The sequence below is a fragment of the Urocitellus parryii genome, chromosome 3 (assembly GCF_045843805.1).
Source record: "Urocitellus parryii isolate mUroPar1 chromosome 3, mUroPar1.hap1, whole genome shotgun sequence".
NCBI lineage: Eukaryota > Metazoa > Chordata > Mammalia > Rodentia > Sciuridae > Urocitellus > Urocitellus parryii.
In genome coordinates, this window is record NC_135533.1 from 88,885,728 (window position 1) to 88,911,298 (window position 25,571).

The window sequence follows — 25,571 nt, forward strand, 5'->3', positions numbered from 1 at the left end:
CCAATCAAAATAAGTGAAATAAAAAATAATGAGAACACCAAATTCTGGTGAGGATGCAAAGAGACCAGCTCACTCACATATTACTGGTAGGGATGAAAAATGGTCCTATTCCAGAAAATACTTATAAAATCAAACATGCAATATCCTGTGGGCCAGCAATCGCACTCTTGGGCATTAATCCCAGGGGTATTAAAACTTACATTCGCACAAAAACATGTACGCAAATATTCCTAGCATCTTTGTTTGAAATAAGTGAAACTTGAGTCACTCCAAATACCCTTCAACAGGTGACTGGATGGACAAATTGTGGTACATTCATAACGTGGATATTTCTCAACCAAAATAATGAATGAGCTACTGATAATATCTGCAAAACCTTCAATAAATTTTCACAGAATACTGAGTAAAAAAAACAACAAATACCAATGATTGTATGCTATATGATTTCGTTTGTATAACATCCTTGAAATGATGAGATTATAGAAATGGAGAACCAAATTACTGGTTGCCAGCAATGTCTTGGAAGTTGGGAGAGTAAAGGGAGGGACCCTGGTTGTAAAGAATAGCAGGAGGGATTCTTGTGGTGTTGGAAATATTCAGCACCTAAACTGTGATAGTAAATAACATGAACTTGCTCAGAAGATAAAATTGTACAGAACTTAACACATGAGAAAAACCTGAGTAAGATAGGATTTTAATATTGGTCCAGTCTACCTGATTGAGGCAGTGTGATATTCGCCCATAATTTTACAAAATGCCACTATTAATCACAATATACAGGGCATCTCTCTCTCTCTCTCTGTATTATCATTTACAACTATATGTGAATCTACAATAATTTCCATGCAAATTGCCTTTGAAATTATCAAGGAAAAGACAAGTATTCACCTTTTCTCTTATTTTAATAGGTACTTATTAAGTATAACATAATTGATATCAAACAGTGAAAGTTTTCCATATTTTTAATTTCAATGAAATAGCAATTGATATTATATTTTCTTTTAGCTTAACTCAAATAGCCTCCTATTATCAAGAGTTAAAATACTTTCAAAACTGCCCAAAGCAAAGACGTGGACACTTATTTTCAAGATATTGATCGAAAACAGCTAATTCCCTCTATGAGAGGCTGATGGAGACATTCAAGAAAATCCAGCAAGAATTCTGGACAAAAAAAAAAAAAAAATGCCTGAAAATATTCAGCCTCATTCCTCCACCTCACAAACCCCTGTACAGTCAGAGTCCTGTCACCCATCAACACAGAAACTTCCAGATGGACGTGAAAGGCAAATCTTTCAAGTGGACATTTTATAGATTATTGACTAAAATCATCTGGAAATATTCATCACTGTGATGGGTCTGTTGATAAGGATGGGATATTTGTGATTAAAATGAAAATAGATTCATTTAACGCTAGTTACCATTAGGCATCCATCAGGAAAGAAGCCAGAAGCCAATTCAGGCAGAGAGCAGAGGGCCTTTGGACCTACAAATCATGTCATAGACACAATGGCTCCTTGCACTTACCCTGGGAGCGCTGTAGGCTGCAGGGTCTATGACTTCAACACTGCACACATGCGGATATTATTTAGAACTCTCCAAGGTATAGATTTACATGACCATCTGCCATCTCAGTTGCTGTTTACATCTGCCTTAGAAGGGGGAGGGACAAAATCAATTAAAGTGCATGTAGAAGGTCTTGAAAAAATCAACAGCAGCAACCACCTGAACTTGAGGCAAGTATGCATGTCTCTCCAAAGGTGAAATAAGGGGGAAGTAACGAAAGGGTTTCTTAAAATCCCCAGGCCCTGTACACTTGGAAAAATGAGAAATTATACCCCATTTGATTCAAATGTATGATATGTCAAGATCAATGTATTGTCAGGAGCAACTAATAAAAAAAAAAATCCTCAAGTTAAAATACCGTAAAATAGTTCACCTGCTTTAAAAAGCCTCAGGAACTCTCTCAACAATGCATGCTTTCAAATTAATTTACTTTGATAAATTAGACTTTGTAAAAATTAAAAACTTTTGCTTTATGAAAGATACTTACTGTTCAAAGGTTTAAAAAGACAAGCTACAAATTAAGAGTAAATATTTGCTAACTGTATTTCTGACAAAGGATTAATATCCAGAATATATAAAGAACTTTGAAAATTCAACAACAAATATTAATACAATTAGAGAGCAAATAAAAGACACAAATAAAAATATACAGGTGACAAATAAGCACATAAAAGATGTTAAGTCTCATGAGCCATCGAGGAACTACAAATAAAAATTACAATGAGATATTTCTGCATACCTATAAGACTGACTCTAAAAAAAGTGATGACACAAATTGCTGGGGAAGATTCAGAAAAATTGAAGCAATCTTACTTTGCTGGTGGGATTAAAAAATAGTCCAACTACTTTAATGGCATCATAAAATTAAACATGCAATGGCCAAAACTTGCACTTCTGGTTTTTCACACCAGAGAAATGAACAATTTTGTTCATACAAAAGCCCCTATACAAATATTCATAGCAGCTTTATTTGTAACAGCGAAATATTAGGAATAATCAAGATGTTCTTCAACAGGTGCATAGAGCAAACTGGTGTGTACCCCAGAATACTACTCAGCAATAAAAAAGGACCACATTTAAGTGATGGACATTATTATCCAAAGTACATGTATGAAGACACAAATTGGTGTGAATATACTTTGTATATAACCAGAGATATAAAAAATTATGATACACACACACACACACACACACACACACATTTGATGCAGGCAACAACCTGGATGAATCTCCAGGGAATAAAGTTGAGTGAGGAAAAAAGAAAAACACAAAAGATCACACACTATGATTCCATTTTTATAACCTTTTTGAAATAACACCATTAAAGAAGTGGAGAACAGATAAGTAGTAGGCAAGTGTTAAGGAATCGGTGGTGCTAGAGAAGGTGAGGAGGAAGGAGACCGGGGTGCCTCTTTAAGGGCAAGATGGGAGAGGCTTGTGGTGGTGGAAAGCCTCTGTTTCTGCCTGTCTCATTGTCAATATTCAGGTCTCCATATTGTACTATAGTGTTCAAGCTGTTGCTATTGAGAGAACAGTACGAGTGTTCTCCAGCTATTATTCTTTACAACTACATGTATGTGGCTCTACCATTATCTCAGAAAGGTGACACTTAAAAAGAAGTTAAGGATTTAGGAAAGGATATCTTTTCCACTGAGGTTGGATGAAGACGCTGCTCACTCAGTGGCCAAAAGGCTTTGGACAAGATGAAGCAGGAAGCCAGGCACAGAGGGTTGTATCTAGGCACCATCCCACAGAACCTGGGCCTTTCTTCCTAACCAGGAGTAGTGCCTATGGACAGCCTCCATTTCCTTCCAGAAGGTTCCAAAAAGAAAGCAACCAAGTGAATCAGACAAGGATGCCCACTTCCTGCCAACTTGTTACCAAGGCCTCTGAAGAAATCCTTACCCTGCAAGTCAACCTCAAACTAGTTTACTGTGATTCCAGTTCTGTTATTTAGAGGCTCGTCAGTGGAAGGGAAGCATCCATCACCCATTACCAGAGACAAGCAGGGGGAAAGGGGCTGCCCAAGGCCTGTACTGTACGTGACCTCCAGGAAGGAAACAACGTGCTTGATCGTGATCGGTCATCATCTGTGAAAAGAAGTCTCTTGGGCATCATTGGGTGGTATCTGGGCTACCCTCGGGGGTCTCAAGCCCTTCCTTCCTGTCTGTGCTGATCCCTACCTGATCTCTGGGACTGTCCTCACTGCAAAAAGATACCCAGAGCCATGACTGTGAAACTGCAGTTCCTCCAATCAGCACAGAGAGCTCACAGCGAGCTTTCTTCCCCTGCACCCATTGGCTCCAAAGCGTGCGTACCACATGTGCATTCCTAATACTGGAACATTTGGTTCAGTTCCTTTGAAGGAGTCAACTTTTCCTGGCTTCCCCATCCCAACCTGCGTAGTAAAGAGTTGCCTTCTTTGCCATTGTGCTATTTGGAATACTCTGGTGAGCAGTGTTGCAAAGTGGTTAAAAGTATGAACCTAGCATCCGGTTGCCAGGTTCAAACCCCAACCCTGGCATTTAGTAGTGGTGAGATCTAGGGTAGATGATTTGATCACTCTGAGTCCCAGCTTCCTCATCATTATAATGGGGAATGACAGTCTCTCATCTCACAGGGTTGTTTGAGGATTAAATGAGTTGATACATGTGAAGAGTTTGGAAAAGTGCCTGATGTATGAGAATATTAACACCATGTCAACAATAATGACAATTGCTATTATTACTTTTCCTTTACCTCATCATCATATTATTCTAAGAAACAGTAGGAGTAGTCAAAAGTCTGCTGAACTGAAATTTAAATTGATTTGAGGGTCAATTTAAAATATGCTGTATCACCGTAAGGTCAAGTCACTTAACCTCTCTGGGCCTCAGTTTCCATATCTGCAATATCAGGCAAAAAAAAGAAAATATAAAACTATTGCTGGATTGTTAGGGGGCTTTAAGGATGTAGCTGCTTAGTCGGAATTTCTCTGGTTTGCACACTGTAAACCCAAAGCAGGATTCGATGCATTGTACTTTTCTAATATTCAATTATTGCTGTTGAGAGCAGTGCCCGCTAAGGCGAGGTTAGTCCTCTCTCCTTCTCCATCCCCCTTGCCCTGGTGCCTGAGAAGCAGAGCATCCCCATAGCAACAGCAGCAGCTGGTCCCTAGATAAGAGGAGCTGGAGCGGGGCAGCAGCAGCCTCTGCTGCAGAGCAACCAGCCAGCCTCAGTGAATAGGAAAGCCTCCTCCTAGTCTCTGGCCTTCTCATCCCGGGGCCCTCACCGATTGGTAAGTGCTTTGGATTTTTTTCTCCACAAACTTTTGTGATGAGCAAAGCAAGTTTCCAGTAAGTTACAGCTTCTTTGTGGTTGCTGGGACAAAGAAGGTTGTAGCTGATGGCACTGGGGTTGGGCTTTATGGAGCATGGCTAAGCCGAGGTGTGGAGCAGAAAGTCACTATTTTCATGTCATTTTTTCCAAGAGACGTGGGGTCCTGAGTTTTGTGAAAGCCTGTACCCTCGCAAACTACATTGTAAAGTTTTAAAATGAGCGTTGTGTGTATCTGCGTATTCACACAAGGAGTCTCAGCTTATCAGGCTGGGCAATGTATACCATCTGCATGCCCTACTTCAAGTCACTCCTTGAGGAATACTGTGGATTTAGGTCTTCTCAGTGAATAAATTTGATTTTTAAACATCGTACTCTTTGGCCTGAATTTCTCAGGTTAAAGAGAAGGGGTAGCAAAGGATATGAATTGTACATAGCTAGATGGGGCATTAATCAGACATTAATCAGCACATTGAGTGATGGTTGTAATTGTTGAAACTTTTGATTGCATCAAGTACATCTAGACCTGATTACTTTTAGGATACTCTTTAAAATACCATCATCTCACCCAAGTATCCACTGGCTACAGAGAATCACTATGTGCTCAAGTTCTGAAAGTGGGTATTCTGCCATTGGTTTGTGCCTTGAAATGTTCAAATCTTATTAACAGCTTTAGAGAAGTCCAGGCATGGAGCGGGATTATTCTGAAAATCAATTTAGGTAGTTATAGATGTAGGCATCATAATCACAAGACTAAGAGTGCAAAGAAGGCAACTCATGCTCATGATAGTGTTAGCATGCGCTGGGTCCTGGGCTGGGTGCTATCCGCATATTATATTATTAATTCTCTCAGTGATGCTAGAAAACAGGCACTAGCATCCCCTATTTACAGATGTGAAAGCTAAGTTTTTCAAGAGAACACATGGATTTCCCAAATTCACCAAGTTAAAGAGGGACAAGCAACCCAGCATTTGCTTCTGCCTCCGAGCATACAAGGTTTACAGTCAGAGAGTAATTTTCTGCCCATGAGTTAAACCATATATTCTTACATCCAACTGAGAAAGTTACTGGGTCTCAAAAGAAAAAGTTTCCAGACCAGCTTCTGACCTCAAACTGAACTCACTAATCTCCTGCAGCTGCAGAGATAGCATGTAATCCCCCTGAAAAAGAACTAGCCTGAGATGATGGAAGCTGGTCTCAGCAAAAACGGCTCCTCAAGTTTCTGCAGGCTGGATTGCCCTCCGGCAACTTCTTGGGGATCCTGCCCAGGCATCCAGTTCCTTAGCCCTTTCAGTTGCTCTTCTCAAAAGGTTAGGTGACCTCTGCCATTAACATTTGTTGAGAACTGTGACATCTGTTTATAGATCTCCTCTCTCAGTCCTATTTGCTTTTACAAGTGTCTCTGTGAAAAGAAAGGCTTTGTCTCTTGGGAAAAGGATTAGTCAGGAAGTTGTAAGAGTTTAGCATCTGGGGTCCTACAAACCCTCCTCAGATCCTGAAATCACAACCCCTGATCTCTTTCTTGTACATGCTTTGCTCATTCTCCCAAACCAACACCCAAGAAAAGAGTACAGATCCACAATCCTTTATTCTCTAATTAAGAAATGTGAAAATTTCTGAAAACCAAAAAAAAATCTGATGCTGTTTGTGTGAAGCTCAACATAAAGTTATTTGGTAGCCAAACCTGACCTGGAAGGATTGGAATCTTCATAGGGTCTGTGCTTGCCGCCATTCAGTGTGAAGATTCATATTTAGCTGCAGAAATAAGGTGTGCAATCCCTGGTGCTCCCTAAGGCCCCTTGGGGGTATTACATAATAAAAATGCCCTCATTTCCACAGCATATTTGACTTCAAGCTCATCAGGTGAGGGTAGGTGGCCTCAAATTGACAATGACAGAGCAGGACAAGCCACACACTGTCAGTGTTAAAATTCAGAGACCACGCTGAACCAGAAAAGGCAAGAGATAATAAAGGGTCACAAATCTTTCTACTAGAGACAATTATGGAACAACCCCAAAGGTAAAGTCTCCATCAACAAGTGCCACTGAATGCCCTAGCTTTTGCGTTGCAATCTGAAGACCCAGAGAACCTTAGATATAAAGGGAACTGGTACCTCCCAAGTCCCCAAATGATAGGAAGCTGCTCAGGAAGATGATGGACACTTCCCTGGATCACGTGACTAGGGCAGGTCCCTGTATGATGCCTGCTTGGAGGGGAGAATGAATCAAAGAGGAAAGCAGGGCAGAGTCAAGAAATAGGCTCAGGTCTTACAATGGTTTGCTCCTAAAGAGCATCCTTTTCTCTGAGAAGGCAAGTGGGGAGTGGAGCAGGTGGTGGCCTCAAACTGATATTCAACAGGCAAGTACAGTGGCAATGATCAATAAGAGGGTACACATTCCAAATAGCTCTGCCCTGCAAGTACTTGCTCTTGATGGAGTTTCTGACAGGAAGGTCACAATGACATAACCCCATGGGCAGAATGTGTTCCACCAAACATGGGAAATTTTTGTGATAGAAAATATTTTTGAATCTCAAATCTGGAAATCTTCTCTCAACCCCTCTAGCAAATAGTCCTGCTGGTTCACACTGATTTAGAACAGCGTTTGTTTTCCCCATGGACGATACAGCCTCCTTGCAGAGGTAGCACCTGTCAGTCTCATGAGGAATCTCTAGCTGCCCTAGCATGTCCGGGGCCCTCTACTGTGTGGAACTGATCAACCTGGGGCAGGTTCTTCTCTCTCTGCTCGGGTGCTGTCAGGGCAGCTTTGTTTGGATGAAACTGCATTTGAATTGTTGAAAACAAAAGGTTCAATTGTTTCTTAGAATTTTCCACTTACACAGCTATCTAGTGAGGTGTAGAAAATGGTACATGATAAGAGCTATCATCTCTTGAAGAGGGAATACAATGTGCTAAGCAGTGAACTACACAGGAACTCTATGAGGCAGTTATTATTTCTGTTTTACAAATAAGAAAACTGAGTAAAAATGGCAATTGTGAGGGGGGGGTGGGGTGCGGAGAAGAGAAGGCCATATGTCCCTGAGGGTCAGTCTATAGGGGTATAACAAAGAAGCTAGTCTTGCAATTTTCATCACAGCTTCTAGGGATAGAGGGTAAAAATGACTATATTGGGCTGGGGCTCCATTTACCCTCACCTCATCATTAATATTTAGCAACTTCATCAAAGTCACATAGCTTTTTAGTTACTAACTGAGCTGAGATTTAACCAAGGTTTATTGACTTGAAAGCCTGTGTTCAAATTAAATAATCAGCTATTGGACACTTGGGGGCAGCCTTGTGACCCAAGCATGAAGAAGAGCTACCTTAAGTTGGGGAGAAGAAGAAGAACAATCACCAGATAAGACCAGAACTCCAAGATCAAATGATGGCTTTGACCATGAGTGCATAACTACTTGGGTCAGATCTTCCCTGGGGTGATTTTCTGTACAATGGCTATGACTGGACCCATGACTTCCCAGAGAAGAGAAAGATGGGTTAATTAGGTGCAAAGTTCCCCATCTGAGGCTGTAACTTTTCCTTGAGACCTCAGCACAGAGCCCCCTTCTAAGTAGTTTCCCATAGCTCTTATCATTAAAGATGGAGGTAGGAGCTACCCGAAATAATAGCACACTTCTTTATGGTCCTGGGGAGTTGGCCATGTCTATATATACATTAAGAACAACGGTCAGCATTGATTTCTGCTGAAGTCACATAGCACAATCAGTCTGCCCAGAGTGACACTAAAAGCCAGGCTCAAGTGATCAGTTAATGGCTCCATCTGCTATGCAATGATCTCAGCTCACAGGGGGAGAGGCCCTCCAGCCTTTCCTGAGAACACTGGCTAATTCCTCAGAAGACAACTGAGTCGAACTTATTCTATGAGCTTGAAATGTTAGCACAATTGGTCTTTGTGTTCCTCTGCACACCACAGGTCCAGAAAATCTCAAGAGAAGATGATTAGCTGAGCCAATTTAATCTTATTTGTTCCTCCCCCACCATTCTTACTATTGTAGGACCTGAGTGCTAATTATCAGAGAACCTCAGAAAGGAACTTAAGAAACAGAATTTGAACAGTCTCTAATGAAGATTTCCTATAAATCTCAGCTAATGCATTTTTCATTCAGACCTGACGCATGTCCATTCTGGATTTTCACTCCTCCTGGGCAATGACTATATCTAATGGCTCTGGAAGTTCAAATGGATTTGTGGTTCAGGAAAGATGGAGGATAAGGGGAGGCAGACAGATTTGCTCTCATGTCAGGAATCCCTAGGGAGAAAATAATGAAGATCCATCTGAGGCCTAAATTTTCTCCTGGCACAGCTCTACCACCCTCATAATATGGACTGGGAAGCAGTCTCATAACTTTATAGTTATGAGATAGAATGGTGGAAAACTAGAAGCCTGGTTAAATTTGGATTCAATAATTCACTTTGTTTTTAAGAGATGTGTCTAGTGAAGTCTGTAGAACTAGATTTGGATCTAGGCTTGGTAATTTAATAGATGCATGACTAAGTAAATTAGGTAAACTTTGTGAGCCTCAGTTTCTTCATCTGTGAAACAGACATAATCCTATTTTGCAGGATTCAGCTGACAAAATACAGGTGAAGTTCAATCAAGATTTTCTACTCTGATATGTGGATGCTAATCCATAATGGGGATGTGGGGGGAGCATGGGAGGAATGGAAGAACTTTAGATAGGGCAAAGGGGAGGGAAGGGAGGAGAGGGGGTAGGAGAGATGGTACAATGAGATGGAAATTATTACCCTAAGTACATATATGAAGACATAAATGGTGTGACTCTGAACAACCAGTGACATGAAAAATTTTGCTGTATATATGTATTATGAATTGAAATGCATTCTGCTGTCTTGTATGACAAATTAAAATAAATAAATAAATTTAAAATTTAAAAAAAAAGATTTTCTATAACTCTGAGCTAACTCATTTCTAACTCAGAATCGGTCTAGGTATTTATTCTGAAACTCTTAAAATACCTCTGAAAGAGGAAAAATACTGAACATTTGATATATGACAATTAGCAAATAAATTGTGCCTGCATGGGTGGGTGTATGATCCATCTTATTTGGGCTTAAAGTTTCATACCTAAGTATAAGAAGCAGTCTTAAAAAATAAGATTCACTTGGGAAATAATAGTTAGTGCTCAAAAAAAGATATTTATTTAATAAGTGAATGAGTGGATGAGCCAAGGGCACACTTACGGACTGTTTCTTACACACCTGTAGTATAAGAAGCACACCCGCTCTCCTTGGATGATGTCCACTGAGCAAATGCAGCCCCTGGAGCTCTCAGAAGACAGACTAGACAAACTAGACCCTCGTTACAGCCACTTAGGTAAGTGCTCCACTGTGAATGTCAGTCATGGAAGTCAGAAAGGGGTGTCTCTGCCATACGGCTTGCAGGCAAGTCAGAAAAGAGGCCCCTGAAACCTGATAGACTGTGCCTTCTGGTGACAGCTAACACCAGCTGGACGGGCAAATAGCCATGGGTCTGTGGGGTCTGCCATGTAAATATTAGCTGAAGCACTGGGGACAGGTTCATTAAAGAGAGAGAGAAGGAGGAAGCATGGTCCTCTTTTGTGGGTCTGCTAGAGTCCCAGGCAAAGCATTTTTGAGGCAATAAATGGGATGTGGCAGTAGAGGTTGTTTCCAGTATTTCCCGGCACACTTACACCCCATGTGCAGTGCCAATAAAATATTTCAAATATCTCTCTTTGCCTATCAAGACAGAATTTTAAATAGCCTTTTTCTGTTTTATTGTCAATCTGTTTCCTTTCCAGAACTGACTTTTTGCATAACCTTTGTAATGAAAATACCAGAAACATTTCTGCCTCTACCCATTTCTAAAAATGAGACACTCAGACTTTTGATGGATGGGCCTTTTGCATATTCATAGCCTTTGTTTATGCCTCGCCCGGTTATGACTCCCCCCTCCTCTTCCCACTCCCCATTTGCCATCAAGATATTTTATGTTCAGAATTTCTCCAAAAGTGGGGAAAAATGCAATTGAAGTTAAAGTATAAACTGAAGCAAATGTCTTGCTCTATGTACTGTGTGCAGAGTGTAGTGCCTTAGGGTCAAAGGGTGGCCCACACCCCTGACAGGTACATTGCCAGGCTGCACCCCCAGAGACCCCACAGCTGGGCAACACCCATTCTAAGCAACATTCATTCATTCAGTAATTCATTCATTCCTACCTATGGTATGTACAATATGGGAGAAATTAACTGTGCTGTGGGAGAACATGTTTTAAGAATTGCTCTTTTAACCAGGCATATGAAGACTCACAATTCCAAGAGCCCAGGTTTAATTCTGATCCCATAACCTGCCATTAGTGTCCCCTTCTGCCTTTTATTTGACATTTTGAACCTCATTTTCCTTATCTGCAAATTGGGGATAAACAGTACACTGTTTTGATAGGCTTCTTTTGGAATTAAATGAGATGATGTGTTCAGGAATAATATTAGTGTATTTGACAACCAGGAAAGCACAGGCAGAGGTGAATCAGAAAAACCGCTGGCCAATCTTGTGTGCTGGAATGACACGGAATCACCTAGAACATAAGTGATACTCAGTAAAGGCTCCTTTACAGCCTTTTTATTGTATATATAAACTTCGTATAATCCAATGCCTCATACGTAGTTTGACTTCAATAAATGTTTATTAAATGGAGATGATTGGATGAAATTATCAAAATCTTTTAGGTAAAGGAAATGTTTATTACTATGCATGTGACTGAAGAAAATAATGTTATTTGATTTGGGGGTTATGTATAGTGACCTTTTGATAATACAGACATACTAATGTATGGTTACCAAGGGATGGTGGTTTCCTCAGGCATATTGAATTTTCTAAAACAAAGGATAATTGTTTTAGAAACAATTGTTTCTATTGTTTGCCCAATAAACCATAAAACTTGAAGGCAAGAACAATCTACTTGTCCTTTTTATTCCTAGATTCTAGCAAGCCCTGATAATACACTAGGAGCTTAATAAACATTGATTTTATAAATGAACAAATGAAAGATCCACAAATGTCCAGATCCACAAACTAAAATGAAGAGATTTGACCTATTTAATTTTCAATGTTTCCAAGAAATTTATCTGAATATTTTACTGAAAAAAGAAACAGAGAAGGAAAGAGAAAGAGAGGAGGGGAAAGAGGGAAAGAGGAGAGGGAGGGAGAGGCAGGGACCTGAAAGACCCAGTTAACCTCTGAATGTCCCCCATGTTCCTTCCCATTTGTAGATCTAGCCAGACTGCATTCAGATCATGGCTCAGAGTTTCCAGAGAGGACAAATAACCTGGTTGTTTTTGTGGAACTGGCTTCTTTGAATCCCAACAGAATATCTCTTTACGCTAAACATGTTGGAGTCCATTCATTCAAACATATATTCAGCAGACATTTAATTATTGCTGCTAAGGAGATGAAAGACAAGATGCTATCATTAAAAAAGGGAAGAGAAGACCTGCACAAATCAAAACTACGTCAGTAAATTCCTCACTCATCTTCACTTCTATGGCCAGAAGAGGCCTCCTGCTGATTCACGCTCGGGCTTCATCATTTGTCACCTTTAACAACTCTGAAGGTGTTACCTGAGCAAAAATCCTGTGACTATTCAGAAAATGAGAAAGGACATACAGGACTGGAGTTTGCATGGAAAGACGGACGAAGAGGGGGCCTTCCTCTGGGCCTGGTGGGACTTTAAGGGCTGAGCCATGGCAGAGGGAACGTTTTATTAAAACATGTGAAATATATCAAATGTATCAGAGGCTTTGCTAACATGAGCAAACACACACACACACACACACACACACACACACACACACACATTCACACACTGATTCAATATTATCCTTGCTTTAAATATTGAGAGACTATTAAAGTTCCTACAAATTAAGGCCACGCTCCCACAATTGGCAAATGAGAGAGTTAGGACTTGGACGTGGTGTGGCTGATTCTCATTCAACAAGCACTTATTGAAGGGAGAGGCCATTAAGAATAAAATTGCATGAAAGCATCTACTCTCTAATGTCTGGGAAGATGCTGAATAGAGCAACAGATGAATCACGGGGAGCAGAGAAGGACGAAGGAGAGCAGTAACAACCTTCAGGGGCCACGACTGATGATCTGATGGAAGTGAGGTAGCCGCTGGACTCCAAAGGCTCTCCTGAGGTCCTGAGGGGACTGAGAAAAAGAAAGAGATGCAGAAGAAGACAAAAGGGCTGGGGCTAGGATGGGCAAATAGGAGAGATGCCAGGCCGGGGAAAAGAAAGATGAGTGGTGGAACCCACGCGTGAACCATCAGGACGACAAGGCTGTCCCAGAAGCGAAAGAGTCAGGAATTTACTGAGCACCCCAGGGAAACTTCCCAAGATCAAGGGAGCTGTAGGTTCCACGCTGACCCTTGGGGTGTCTAAAGAGAGCAAGCCTTGGGCAAAGGAAATTGAGCATTAGCACAGAGAGCCTACCCCGTCAGAAACAACGCAAACCCACGCTGAGGTCTGCCCAACCATATTTTGAAGTTCTTCTTTGTCTTGCTTTTCAAATTCTCTTAATTTGGGGTTTCACAGAATTCCAGTTTTCCTTTCTTCTATTCTAGTCTATACTTGAGTAGATCATTCTGTAAGTCTACCTAAGTCCTCTGCTGAAGAGACAAAAATAATAAACATTTTCCTTTTTCAGAAAAATGACCTCTGCTCCCAGTGTGGGACTAACCCTTACTCATGTTATATTCTTCTTCTTTTTTTTTTTTTGCTTCATATCCTGTCAAAAGCAGATGATCTTTCAGACCAGTTCATTAAGGACTGTGACCTCAAAAAGAAGCCAAGAAAGGGGAAGAACACACAGGCCAACCTGAATGTTGAGTCAGACCAAAAAAAACCAAGGAGGAAAGATACACCCGCCCTGCACATCCCACCTTTTATACCAGGTAATGGACAGCGCAGCCGCCTTGCACAGCTGTGAAAGGGAACCACCTCCACTGGACCATGTTGGTCCTAACACATCTCTTTAAATATTTGGGTATTTAAATGCTAAATAATAGCTATACATTTCTATATTTATAATGGAGTATTTTTAACTCACTGAGAGTGGACTTTGGGGACAGAAAGGCATGCACTGCTCCAGTCATTGGGGGTCCAGCTGATGGGCTCTGATGTTATCAACAGACAGTGAATAAAGCCACCACGAGAACTTCCAAAGCCATCATGCTCATCAACATCCAGCAGGCATGAGGCGTTGGAGAGGAGGGTTGGTGGGGAGATGGGTGTGGGATAATCACAGGCCACACCTGACTACAAAGGAGCCTGGAAATCTAATCCAGCTCCATGCCCAGGAAAAACATGGAGCAGTTTGATGAACAACTAACATGTCTCTCTATAAGACATGAGATGTGACATGTGACACTCCCTGATGCTCTTACACTTTATTTGCTTGGTCTCTTTCTCCTTCACTCTTGGTCATTCCCTTCTTGTCCTTTCTATTCACAACATACTTTGAGGGGTACAAAATAAAAGAAACAGATATTTCTGGGAAGGAATTTTCATATGTGTAAGAAATAACAGCCCAGACACACCTGAAATCTGAAATAAGAAGAAACATCATGGGCTGGGATGGAACTCCGTTGTAGAGCACTTGCCTAGGATGCCTGAGGCCCTGGGTTCGATTTCCAGCACTGTTAGAGAAGGAAAATGAAGGAGCATCATAATGGATGTTCTAATTAAAAACCAAGGAAACTGAGCCTGAGTAGTGAGTTTTGATTTTTAGAGCATTATTAAATGATGGAGAAAATTTTCACATGCAGAACAGAGGTGAGAAGGCAAGTAGGTAAAGGTGGGTGGAGGTAGGGCAATAATTAAAGTCTAAGGGTGGAAGTGTGAGGCACAGAACTTGCAGAACAGAAAATGACCCCCCCCCCTTGGCTAAGGAAGATGAGCTTTGGAGACAAAAAAAATCCAGGCTCAATCCCTGTCCAACACCTAGGAAATGGAATAAATTGAGTCCATTTCTTTATCTCACCTATCATCTCAGGTAGATCATGGTGGTGGTAATACTAAATCCCTCAGGGATTTATGAGGCTAAAATGAAATCAGGCATGCAAACCCCTTTGTATAGAGGATGCTCTTAGTGCAGTCTGCATAAGTATTATTCTTACGCTAAGGAAACTTCATTGATTAAAATAATTTTGGGAAAGCAACCTTGACTACCTTCACCAGGTGTATGTGCTGTGTTTATGCACAACCCTTCTGTATGGGATATGTTCACTTGACCCTGCTTCTGTCTCTCTGTTCCCCTAACCATGCAGGTGTGATTTCAGAACATCTAATTAAAAGATATGATGTTCAGGACAGACGTCCAAAGGGCAAAATAAACCCAGCTCTTCATAACTCTGACCTGGAACAGAAAAGGCCAAGGAGAAAAGACACACCTGCCTTGCACGTGCCCCCCTATGCAGCAGGTAAAAGAGCAGGAGGTGGTGGTGGGAATGGGTCAGGAGCCTGACCATCTGGAGGTGCCTGGACATGGCCTTTGTCCTGGCCCAGCAAGCTCGGTCTTGCCCAAGTGCTCTAGGGAGGAGTCACATTTACTGCTGCCTCTCAGATTTATCTTCATTGGCAGTTCCCCGGGGGATGACCTGGAGATGCCAGAGGCTCGGAGATGACTCCTGCTTCAGCAGAGCTGGTCAAATTCACTGAGCCAGTGAAACAGAAATGTCAGTGGGTCCTTGAGAACTGGTGAAATACCCTTCCCCGTCGCAAGTGGATCGTGTGTCCAGTAACTGATGGCTGATCCTCCCAAGTCGCATGGACTGATTGACCAAGTTCTCAAAATAGGAGAGAGAGGAAGGGAGGAAAGAAAGAGAAATGCAGAAATACTGATAGCTATCTTATTATGTGTCCAATAGAAAACCTTACTGATCTGTGTTTATAATCCCAGGCTATAAGGGAGACTCTGTATGAGGTATAGTTCTTGTCCCTGAGAACTTTATATGCAAGTTAGGAAATAAAATGTGTACACTCATGATGATTAGAGTGTGAGACTGTGTGTGTGTGTGTGTGTGTGTGTGTGTGTATGTGTGAGAGAGAGAGAGAGAGAGAGAGAGAGAGAGAGAGAGATACAGATGGTTTTGTAGGGAGAATAGCAAGTGAGAGATGAACTAATATTTACTGAGAACCCACAAAATGTAAGAAATGGCTTGTATCATGGATTTTTAAAAAGTCTACTCTAACAGAGTAGCATTAACCTCCCTTTAAAGACAGAGAAACAGAAAAACAATTTAATTCACTTGTCAGACGGTTTAAAGTCTTACCTGGATGAGATGGATAGATGGAAGGATGGATAGAAGGATGGCTGATTAACTGGTTGGACTAATGATAGAATGGCCAGATAAATAAGTGAACCAATCAAGGTTAAACACTACTAGGTAGAACAGCTGGAGTTCAAACCCAAGCCTCTCCGGCTTTAGCCAGGTTTTTACTATGCTGTGGGGTGGTTTGGACTTCTAGCATCATAGGAATGCAGAAGTTCCACTTTTGGAAGGAGATAAGATTTGATTGTTATTAAGAGTTTTCCATTGTTTAATTTTTTTGGGGGGGAGGGGGTACTGGGGATTGAACTCAGGGGCACTCGACCACTGAGCCACATCCCCAGCCCTATTTCTTATTTTATTTAGAGACCGGGTCTCACTGAGTTGCTTAGCGCCTCACTTTTGCTGAGGCTGGCTTTGAACTCGAAATCCTCCTGCCTCAGTCTCTTGGGATTATAGGTGTGCACCACCACACCCAGCATTCCATTATTTAATTTAATAAAGGAGGAAAAAGACATCTCAGAAAAAGACACCATGACAAACGAGGTCAGGGCCTCTAGACCTCCAAGCAAGCTAGAGGGACGAGTCCCAAGTTCCACGAAATTTGTGTTCTCTGTCCTTCCCTTCCTTCCATACCCCTCATCCTCTCTTTCCAACTCTTTTTCCTTTCATCCATCCTTCCTTCTTCACCACTTACCTACTTACCTGTATATCAAATGTATGTGACCCCACCTGGTCATGTTTAGCAGTATTTCTCCCCCACCCCACCCCACACACACACTTATATCCACACACATTTCTAGTGACCAGCCTTTCTGAGCTCTGACTAGATGTAACCTTTTAACATAATAAATTATACTGATAACACAAGAAGTTTGGAACAGGCAGAAGTCTAATCCTCAAACAACCCTCAGTATCTTAATGAATATTTATTAAATCCTTGCTGTGTTCTAGGCACGGATACTGCAAGAAAGTCAATCATCATAGAGTTAGCCAGAAACAATAGTGCATGCCTATAATCCTTGGGAGGCTGAGGCAGGAGTTCAAAGCCAGCCTGAGGAACCTAGTGAAGCCCTCTCTCTAAATAAAATATAAAAAGGGCTGGGGATGTGGCTCAGTGGTAAAGTGTCCCTGGATTCGATCCCTGGTACCAAAATAGTAATCATAATCATAATCGTACAAAGAGGCAATAGAATCTCTCCTAGGGATAAATGCTAGGGAGAGAAGTAAAGGTGGGTATGGAAAGACAGAGAGCTAGAGACTGCTTCCTGAGTAGGGAGTGCAGGGAAGACTTCTCTTATGGGGAGACACTGAAACAGAGACCTGATTGGGGAGTGTGGGAGGGTGCCATGGGGATAACTGGGCGAAGAGTATTTGAGCCAAAGTGATGAGTTCAAGTGACCTCAAGTGGCAAAGTCTTTAGCCTTTACTCCCTCAGTATTTATTGAGAACCTACTATGCGCTAGGCACTGTTGGGAGTGCTAGACATACATTAGAAAACAAAACTAAAAAAAAAAGTTCTTGTTTTCCCCAAGTGTATATTCTAGGTAGGGGAATATAATAACTAAATATTTGGTCCTGAAGCAGTAGAATTAACACACATTTTCCAAAACTCACTCACAGGTAGACAAATTGTAAACCACGAGATAACTCGCTCAGAGAGAAGGATGGTTCCCATGATCCCTTGTATCACTTGCCTGGGCAGGATCTGCATTAGCCTCTTCCTTCCCTCATTTGTCTTTTACTTCAGTCAACAGAGGTGGCTGAGCACAACTCTCCTACCTCATGCAGGACTTGAAGGAAGAAGCCGATCTCCAGCCTCTAACGGGTACACGGAGAGCAAGCCAGGGGCAAAATCCTTTCTTCTTTCACAGTAGATTTGCTATTGGAAAAGGAGTCCAGAGACCTTGGTGTAACTGACTTAAGAATAATAGCCAATAGTTACAATTTATCCATTCCCACACTTAACCAAAGGAAGAAGGAGCTGTTACACGGTGATATTTCCATGGTAGAGTTTCATCCGTTGATGCAATAATAAAATATCTGATAAGTCTTGCATCAAAGTAATCATTTTGACTTATGTAACCCAGATGAGCAAACTCTGATCCATTGCCATGATTTTTTTTTCCTGTTTCCTATTAGTCTACTCATTCTTTAGGTTATGCTGCAATATGGGAAATTCTATTTTAGAATTGTGTATGACTTAAATCGATTTTCTTGTTTTTTTTTTTTCTTTTTTTGCCTCTATTAAATATTTCTGTCCTTAAATCAAATGAGAAGGAAAGAAAGACACAGACTGTAATACATGCTTTCTCATTTGCAAATAAGGGGCAGAGCGAGGCAAGGTAGGGTGGAGCATATAGACAATTCTCAGGAGAAATGGACCAAGGATGGGTGGGAAAGTCTACTCCTGCTCAGCCATGCTGCGTTCCCACCTTTACTGACCCTCAAACTGACACACTTTCCCCCAGCTCCCCCGGTCCAGGTCCCAGTGACCTCAGCCAACTCAAAGCCTCTGTTGACCGATCTTTTCAAGTCCAAAATGACTTTTTCCTTTCCGAACTAACTCTCTACTAGACATGGGCATGCAAATACCCAAGACTCTGCCATTGTTGTTAGTATGGTCTTTTGTTCTCATTACTGTTATTATACCTGTTACATAAATTGACCTCCGTCAACAACTTGTTTGCTGAGTTCATGAGGACTGGGTTGTGATTCAATCGCCTTATGTTTCTGGTGTTGACCTTGATATCAGCTAGTCCAATCCTTTCTATATAGCAATGCTCCATAATTATCTGCTGATTTGATATTCTACCTGTCAATCATGATTCTGCAGTACCTGATAGAGACTGATTATTTTCTACCCATTCTTGTGTTTATTTTACTGCCACAGAGTTAGTAGAGGGAACAAAATACTTACAGGCAGGGAGCCATCTGACTACATAAAATTTTGCATGGGCTTTGAAGGCAAGAAAACTCTAGATTTTCTTTTCTGATCCTTAGTACCTTCAAAGCTCTGGAAAATGAACACAACTAAGAACTTTTTTTTTATTTCATCCATTCCTAAAAGGGGGGCTCTAAAGTCTATCTCAAAGCACTGAGAAAACTATTAAATAAAGTGTCAAAGCACTTAGCAGAGTTTTTGGCATATTGAAAGTCCTCAATAAATGTTAGTTCCTCTTCATTTTCTGTTTAATCTTACATTCTTTAAGATAGGTCAAACAATTTCTGAAGATGAGAATTCTCCTACTTCATACAAATCTGCTGATTCAGGGAACTTCCTAATTGATTGAATTCTGATCACTTGGCAATGGATGTTGCCTATATGCCACTACCTAAATCCCCAATTAACAGCTTCCCCATTGAATCAAAAATGTTTATCAAATACTGCAGCATGTGTAAGGGTTGGAGGGGTGCTGTATGGCCATAGACTCGACACTCATTATGGAAATTTTTTGAGTCAGCAAATGTTTACATTTAAATATGTGCAATTATAGATATTGTTGTATGATTCTAGCTTTTATTAGCATATTAGCTGAAGTACTCTATTTTTGAAGAGCCTTTTAGTATCTAAAGATTTGGCAGTAATCAAAATGCTAGTTAAGCTGATAAGGATAGCGCCTTCGGCAGATGTTCAGAAAAACTCACATTGGTTCTAATGAGGGTGTTGGGAGGAACTCACAGACAAATGCACCCTGGAGACATCTCCTCTCATTAGCCCTTGGCAAGGGAACACTGGACATGGATTCACTCTCCCTTCTAAGTCTCTTGCTAACCACCGTCCTTCTCCTAGGTTAATGAGCTCATTTGACAGGTTCCAACTGCCAGAATAGCCCCTCAATAGGGTATCTCAGGCTCCCTTGCCAGCTCCAGGCTTGCTCCCAACTTGGTCCACAGTTTGCCAGGACCCCCATCTTGATGATTTCATGGCAGGGAGTGCTGGTGATTGGTCAGGACCAGGTAACCAAGCATTGCTTGAGAGAGAAGGAAGTCTTGAGTTGGAGTCTGTAGCAAATAGAGCCAAGCAAAGCTTGGCTAGAAGCATGAAAGAGGAACCTGCTGGAAAACTGGTCCATAAGCTGTGAACATCTGGCAGTCTAGGGGAATCAGACATTAAAATAGTGTGCTTGTACAAAGGAAAGGGAGTGGTTTGTCCTTTGAAAGTGACACCTCCTCTGTCTTGCTTGTAATAACGTATTTTCTAAGATGGTTAGTTAGGACAGGGGGTGCCTTCTCTCTGGTTCCTCTAGGTCAGAGTGGATGATCAGTTGTAGATGGTGCTTTACATGGGATCCTGCTCGAGGTCATTTTCAAATCACCAAAGCATCAAGAACAACAATGCAGTGGTGAGATATATATATATATATATATATATATATATATATATATATATATTCAGTTTGTCTCACAATTTCAGAGATTTCAGTTCTTGGTCCTTGACTCTGCTGCCTTTGGGCCTGTAAAAGCAGAATATCATGCCACGAATGGTGTGATGAAATAGAGCGACTCACCTCATGATGGCCAGGAAGCAGAGAAGAGAAAGAGAGAGAGAAGGACCCAAAGGGGCCAGTGTCCCAATATCCTCTTCAAGGGCATGCCCACAATGACCTAACTTCCTCCCACTAGGCCCCACCTCCTAAAAGTTCCATCTCCTCCCAAGAGTTCTGTAAGCTGGGGAACAAACCTTCAATATCTGAATCTTAGGGGAGACATTTAATTAAGCTCCAAATCATAACACATAACTTTATTATAAAACATTAAAATTACTGTTTAGCTACACAAATATAAAACAGTGTTTCACATTATTTTTTTATTTTTTTAATTTGGTATAATTAGTTTTACATGGCAGTAGAATGCACTTTGACACATCATACATAAATGGAGAATAACTCTCATTCTTCTGGTTGTACATGATGTAGAATTAACACTGATCATGTAATCATATATGTGCATAAGATAATTTATGTCTGATTCATTCTACTATTCTTCCTACCTCCATACCCCTTCCCCTCCTTTCACTCCCCTCTGTCTAATCCAAAGTAACTCTATTCTTCCCTAGCTCCCACCTTATTATGAATTTGCATCCACCTATTAGAGAAAATATTCAGCATTTGGTTTTGGGGATTGACTTATTTTGCTTAGCATGGTAGTTTGCTTTCAACTTGAAATTACCTCATGTGCTCCTGTGGGTAGGCCACTCCACTTTAGGCCTACTTTCAGCCTTTGTCATTTAGTAGGTTCCTCCTATCCTTGAAATCCCAGGACCTCCCCACCCCCCCAACTTTTGGCCCAGATTTTCATCTTACTCTATGTCAAGGATACCCAAAGTAACCACAAAGCGTACCAAGACCTGGGAATACAAAGGCTCTCACCCATTTTGAATCAACCTACATGGAGCTTAATATAAAGACATATCCAGGAAGGAAGGATGAAAAGTTTCAGAATTCAACATAGTTAAATCGACATTCTCCTACAGGCTATCTTAAAATCAAATAAAAATCCAATCCTCCACGCAGCTGGTATCAGAGAGAATATCTCCCACTGTGTTTCATACGTGATTTATGCAGAAGCTTTAGTTCCAGCCAGACTCTTGAAATTGTTTTTCTCCTCCAATAAATATTAGCTAATTGGTAAGGAACCCATCAGAACAAACTAGGAACTGAATCAAATGAATAGTCATTAAGATTAACACGTAGTTTTCATTAATTTGCCACTGTTGAATGGAGTCCAGTGCTATAGACAGGCCTCTTGTGGTGCTCAGCTTCCTTCCTCAAGTTTAGATCTTTATGAACTGCTTCACGGACTGGAGCCTCTAATTACGAGAGGAAGGAGAGAGGGATCCAAGGCAAGGGTACAGGACACAACTAGGGGCTGGAATGGGAGGACAGGATTGGCCTCAGTCACAGTTCCACTGACCTTTGTTAAAATGATTCTACTTGACCCTTCATAGGGTGAGCAGAACTATCCCGACCTCCTTGGCTGGACTTTTCTGAGCTAATCAGCCCAGAAAATTGGGCTCAGAAAAGAAATTCAGACTTCTGAGTTTCATAGACCAGAAAATTCTTTAAGAACAAAATACCACGGGGCCCAACAGAGGGATAGCAACTTCTTTATTTTATTTTATTTTTTTTTGAGTAAGAATAAGAAGAAACAATCATCTAGCATGTCTAAAGATTTTTAAAAGAAAAAGATATTTTAATCCTCCAAAGAAGGCAAAGAGTTGTCTCAAAATAAAGAGCCCCTTTTTTAAATTATAGCTATAGAGTTATATGGAAAAACTCACTACATTTTTTCTTATTTTCCCTTTTTGCTCTAAACTATGTGTACCTCATCATTTCCTGGGACTAACTTTTGGAAATGGCATGTCCAGCACCTTGGCTTAATATTTTCCCTGGTTGTTGGTAAAATATTTCAAAGCTTGACTTCATGAGGATGACCAGTTGATTTGGGGGGTGGGGGGAGGGGGGGAGGGGGGGAGGGGGGGAGGGGGGAGGGGGGAGGTGAGAAAGAAAAAGAAAAATGCATTTAGTTGTTCACAAGTATGATTCTTTGCTAAGTGGGTTATATTTACCTTAGTTAACCCAATAACACTTTATAATAAGCAGTAGTGTTCTCATTTTACATATGAGATTAAGAGGCTGGCTGAACTAAGCCCAGTGTAATTGAACTCCAAAATCCCATGTTTTCCATCCTATAGTACTGCAAGCTTAGGATCAGAAATCAGAGAAAGAAGGTGAAGGTTGTCTCTGACTCCCAGGCTTTGCATCCCCTTGCACCCAGAGTGGTGTCCTCATTGAGCACCTTGGGAAGGCCAAATAAGGCCACCCAGTACCCTCTCCCTCAGCACAGATGCTAAACGTTTCTAGGTTGCTGAGCTCCTGTGTCTGCACTACAAGGTTGTCTAATATTTGAAGCAGAGGCACTTAATTGCAGCTCTGTGCTTTGTTTTGCAGGTGTGAGACTGCTCAGGGACCAGAGACCCAAAGCGATTGTGGAAGATGACGAAAAGGATGGTGACAAGATAGCTATTTAAAGATATTTCCCCTGAGATCACTTGTAAATAGGTTAGATTGGTTCCCTATGGTGACCTAGGGAAAAAAAATAGCCTTATTTCTGTTCGCATTTTGTCCTAGTCTGACGTTCAGATCTAGACACCTTCTCCCCAAGAGACATACTACATCAGATTGCCAGTCACCTCTGCTGTCTTTTTTTTTTCTTTCTTGAGCCTGGTTTCTATTCCAACTCTGTACATTTTCATTTTCCAATGCATGAGAAAAGAAACAGATCATCCCAAATTAGGAGTTAACAGGGAAAGCTCGGGGATTCCATTTCTGCATCTTCTGGATCAATTCACAGAGCAGAGAACATGGATACCAAGGGGGTCCTTTGTGGCTGGTTCATCTGTGAGTCAGAACTCACCATCCAAACACCAGTTCTGGTAGGGGCTCCCTATTCTAGCTGGGGAGGTAAGAAGGTTTGGATCTTAACTCACTGATTGCTTTGGAGTCTTATTTCTCCTGCCCTGACTTGAGAGTCCAGTTCTTTTGACGCTCCTAAGAATCTTGTAACAGAAGCTGTAAAGGTGAATTTATGAACTCTAAGAGTCGACCCAGTTCCCCATGGCAGGGCTGAAAATGCTGGTAACAGAGAGGACTTGTCTGTCTGGAAATTTTACCAACATATCCTCTTATTTATTTTTGTTTTTTTTTTTTTAAAAAACAATTCTTCACCATGGTTGTCCTGACATTTGAGAATTATGTCACAAGTGAGTTATTACTAATGGTGGGTAAAATATCGATGCTCATGATGGATTTACTTTTTATAAATTTAAGGCCAAATGAAGGTCATTCTCGTATTTTTTGGCATCTCACTTATTATGGTTTGTTACAGAAGAGAGGAAATTGTGGTGTTAGCCAGTGAGCAGTGGTCTGTATTTAGCTCCTGTCCCGGTTTCCAATCTGCGGCTGCCTTTGAGGAGTTTTGCAAATGGATCTCATCCATCAACCAATAGATGAGAAAAAAAGACGAGAACTACCATTAAAAATAAGAAAAGCCAATATTGAAATCATCATACTTCAGAGTGAGAATACAGAAGCTCTGTGTATTCCCTAGTTCCAACGGTTTATTAATTCCTTCTGTGTTTCTGTTCCCCTCACAAAGAGGAAAAAGATGCAAGACAGCTGGAAATAAAGATACTTCTATCCACATCTCTATGCCCTGGTGCATTTGTCCTGAAAGCACTACTTACAAAGAACGGAGGTTGCAAAAGAGACTCCCAAGTCTTGGTTTTGGTTCGGTTTGGTTTGGTTTGGAAATGCTTGAATTAGCTGTTAATATGTAACAACCCAATCAGGAGAACTTACACAAAATTCTAGATTTCCAGATTCTCTTGGGAAAAAAACATCTCAAAAGCTAGTAACTTTGGGTCTGATTAGAATTGTGGACCTCCAGCAGGAGCTGACCACTGGATGCCCTTGTAGAAGAAGCTAGGTTCCCAGTTGGCTGTGGGCTATGTTCTCACACCACTGTGTTTACCTCCAGCCTTTGCATGTAAGTAGAGAGCCCAGTAGCAAGGACCCGCATCCTATTCCCTGACTTTGGATTCCAGCACTCCATTCCCATTCTGAACACCTCAATCCTAGTGTTTTGAGGGAGGGAAATAAAGTAATCAGGTTGCTGGTTGCAGCACAAATGGTTAAACAGCCTATAAGAAGCCAAAGCAGGGCTGGGGTTGTAGCTCAGTGGTAGAGAGCTTGCCTAGCATGTGTGAGGCACTGGGTTCAATTCTCAGCACCACATAAGAAAATAATAATAAGTAAAATTAAAGTTATTACAACTAAAAATATTTTTTTAAAAAAAGAAGCCAAAGCAATTATAGGTATGTGAATAGCAGGATTATATCACTACCAATAGCCATTTTTACCAAAGGATCCTTACCCAAAAAGCATACATGTACTCTCGTCCTATCTGATTTGCTGAATAAACATGTCCACAGGGTATAATTGACAACTCCTAGGCTGCTCAGAAAAGTCTCCATTATTTCTGACTTCCTGAGGTAGGGTGACTGCAAAGTGGCTATTGTAGAAATAAAGATCCTAGTTCCAGCCCCAACTGAGCAAGTCCCTGGGATTGAGTCTGGCTCTTTTTTTCTTGAAAATAAGGATAATAATATTTGCTTTTCTTTCTTTATAGTTTGAGAATTAAACGAGATAATGTGTGACAAAGAGCTTTGTAAGCTAAAATGCCCTCTCCAACTGTAGCACAGGAGAATGTGAAGACATCTTCAGAGCATGGACCATGCCTTTTCCATGTTCAAGTCCCCACTGCCTGGGTGTTGAATGGGGAGCAATTTTGTAGAACTGACTCATG

The 25,571-nt window shown here is 41.1% G+C and overlaps 1 protein-coding gene across 1 annotated transcript; it reads left to right on the plus strand.

Moving 5' to 3' along the window:
• The first annotated feature begins 10,147 nt into the window (after positions 1-10,147).
• Positions 10,148-23,235, plus strand: Ppp1r17 (protein phosphatase 1 regulatory subunit 17). The gene is made up of 4 exons (XM_026401575.2): positions 10,148-10,229; positions 13,674-13,826; positions 15,201-15,353; positions 23,156-23,235. Exons 1-4 carry the CDS (start codon positions 10,148-10,150, stop codon positions 23,233-23,235), a joined length of 468 nt encoding a protein of 155 aa, XP_026257360.1.
• The last annotated feature ends 2,336 nt before the right edge of the window (positions 23,236-25,571 follow it).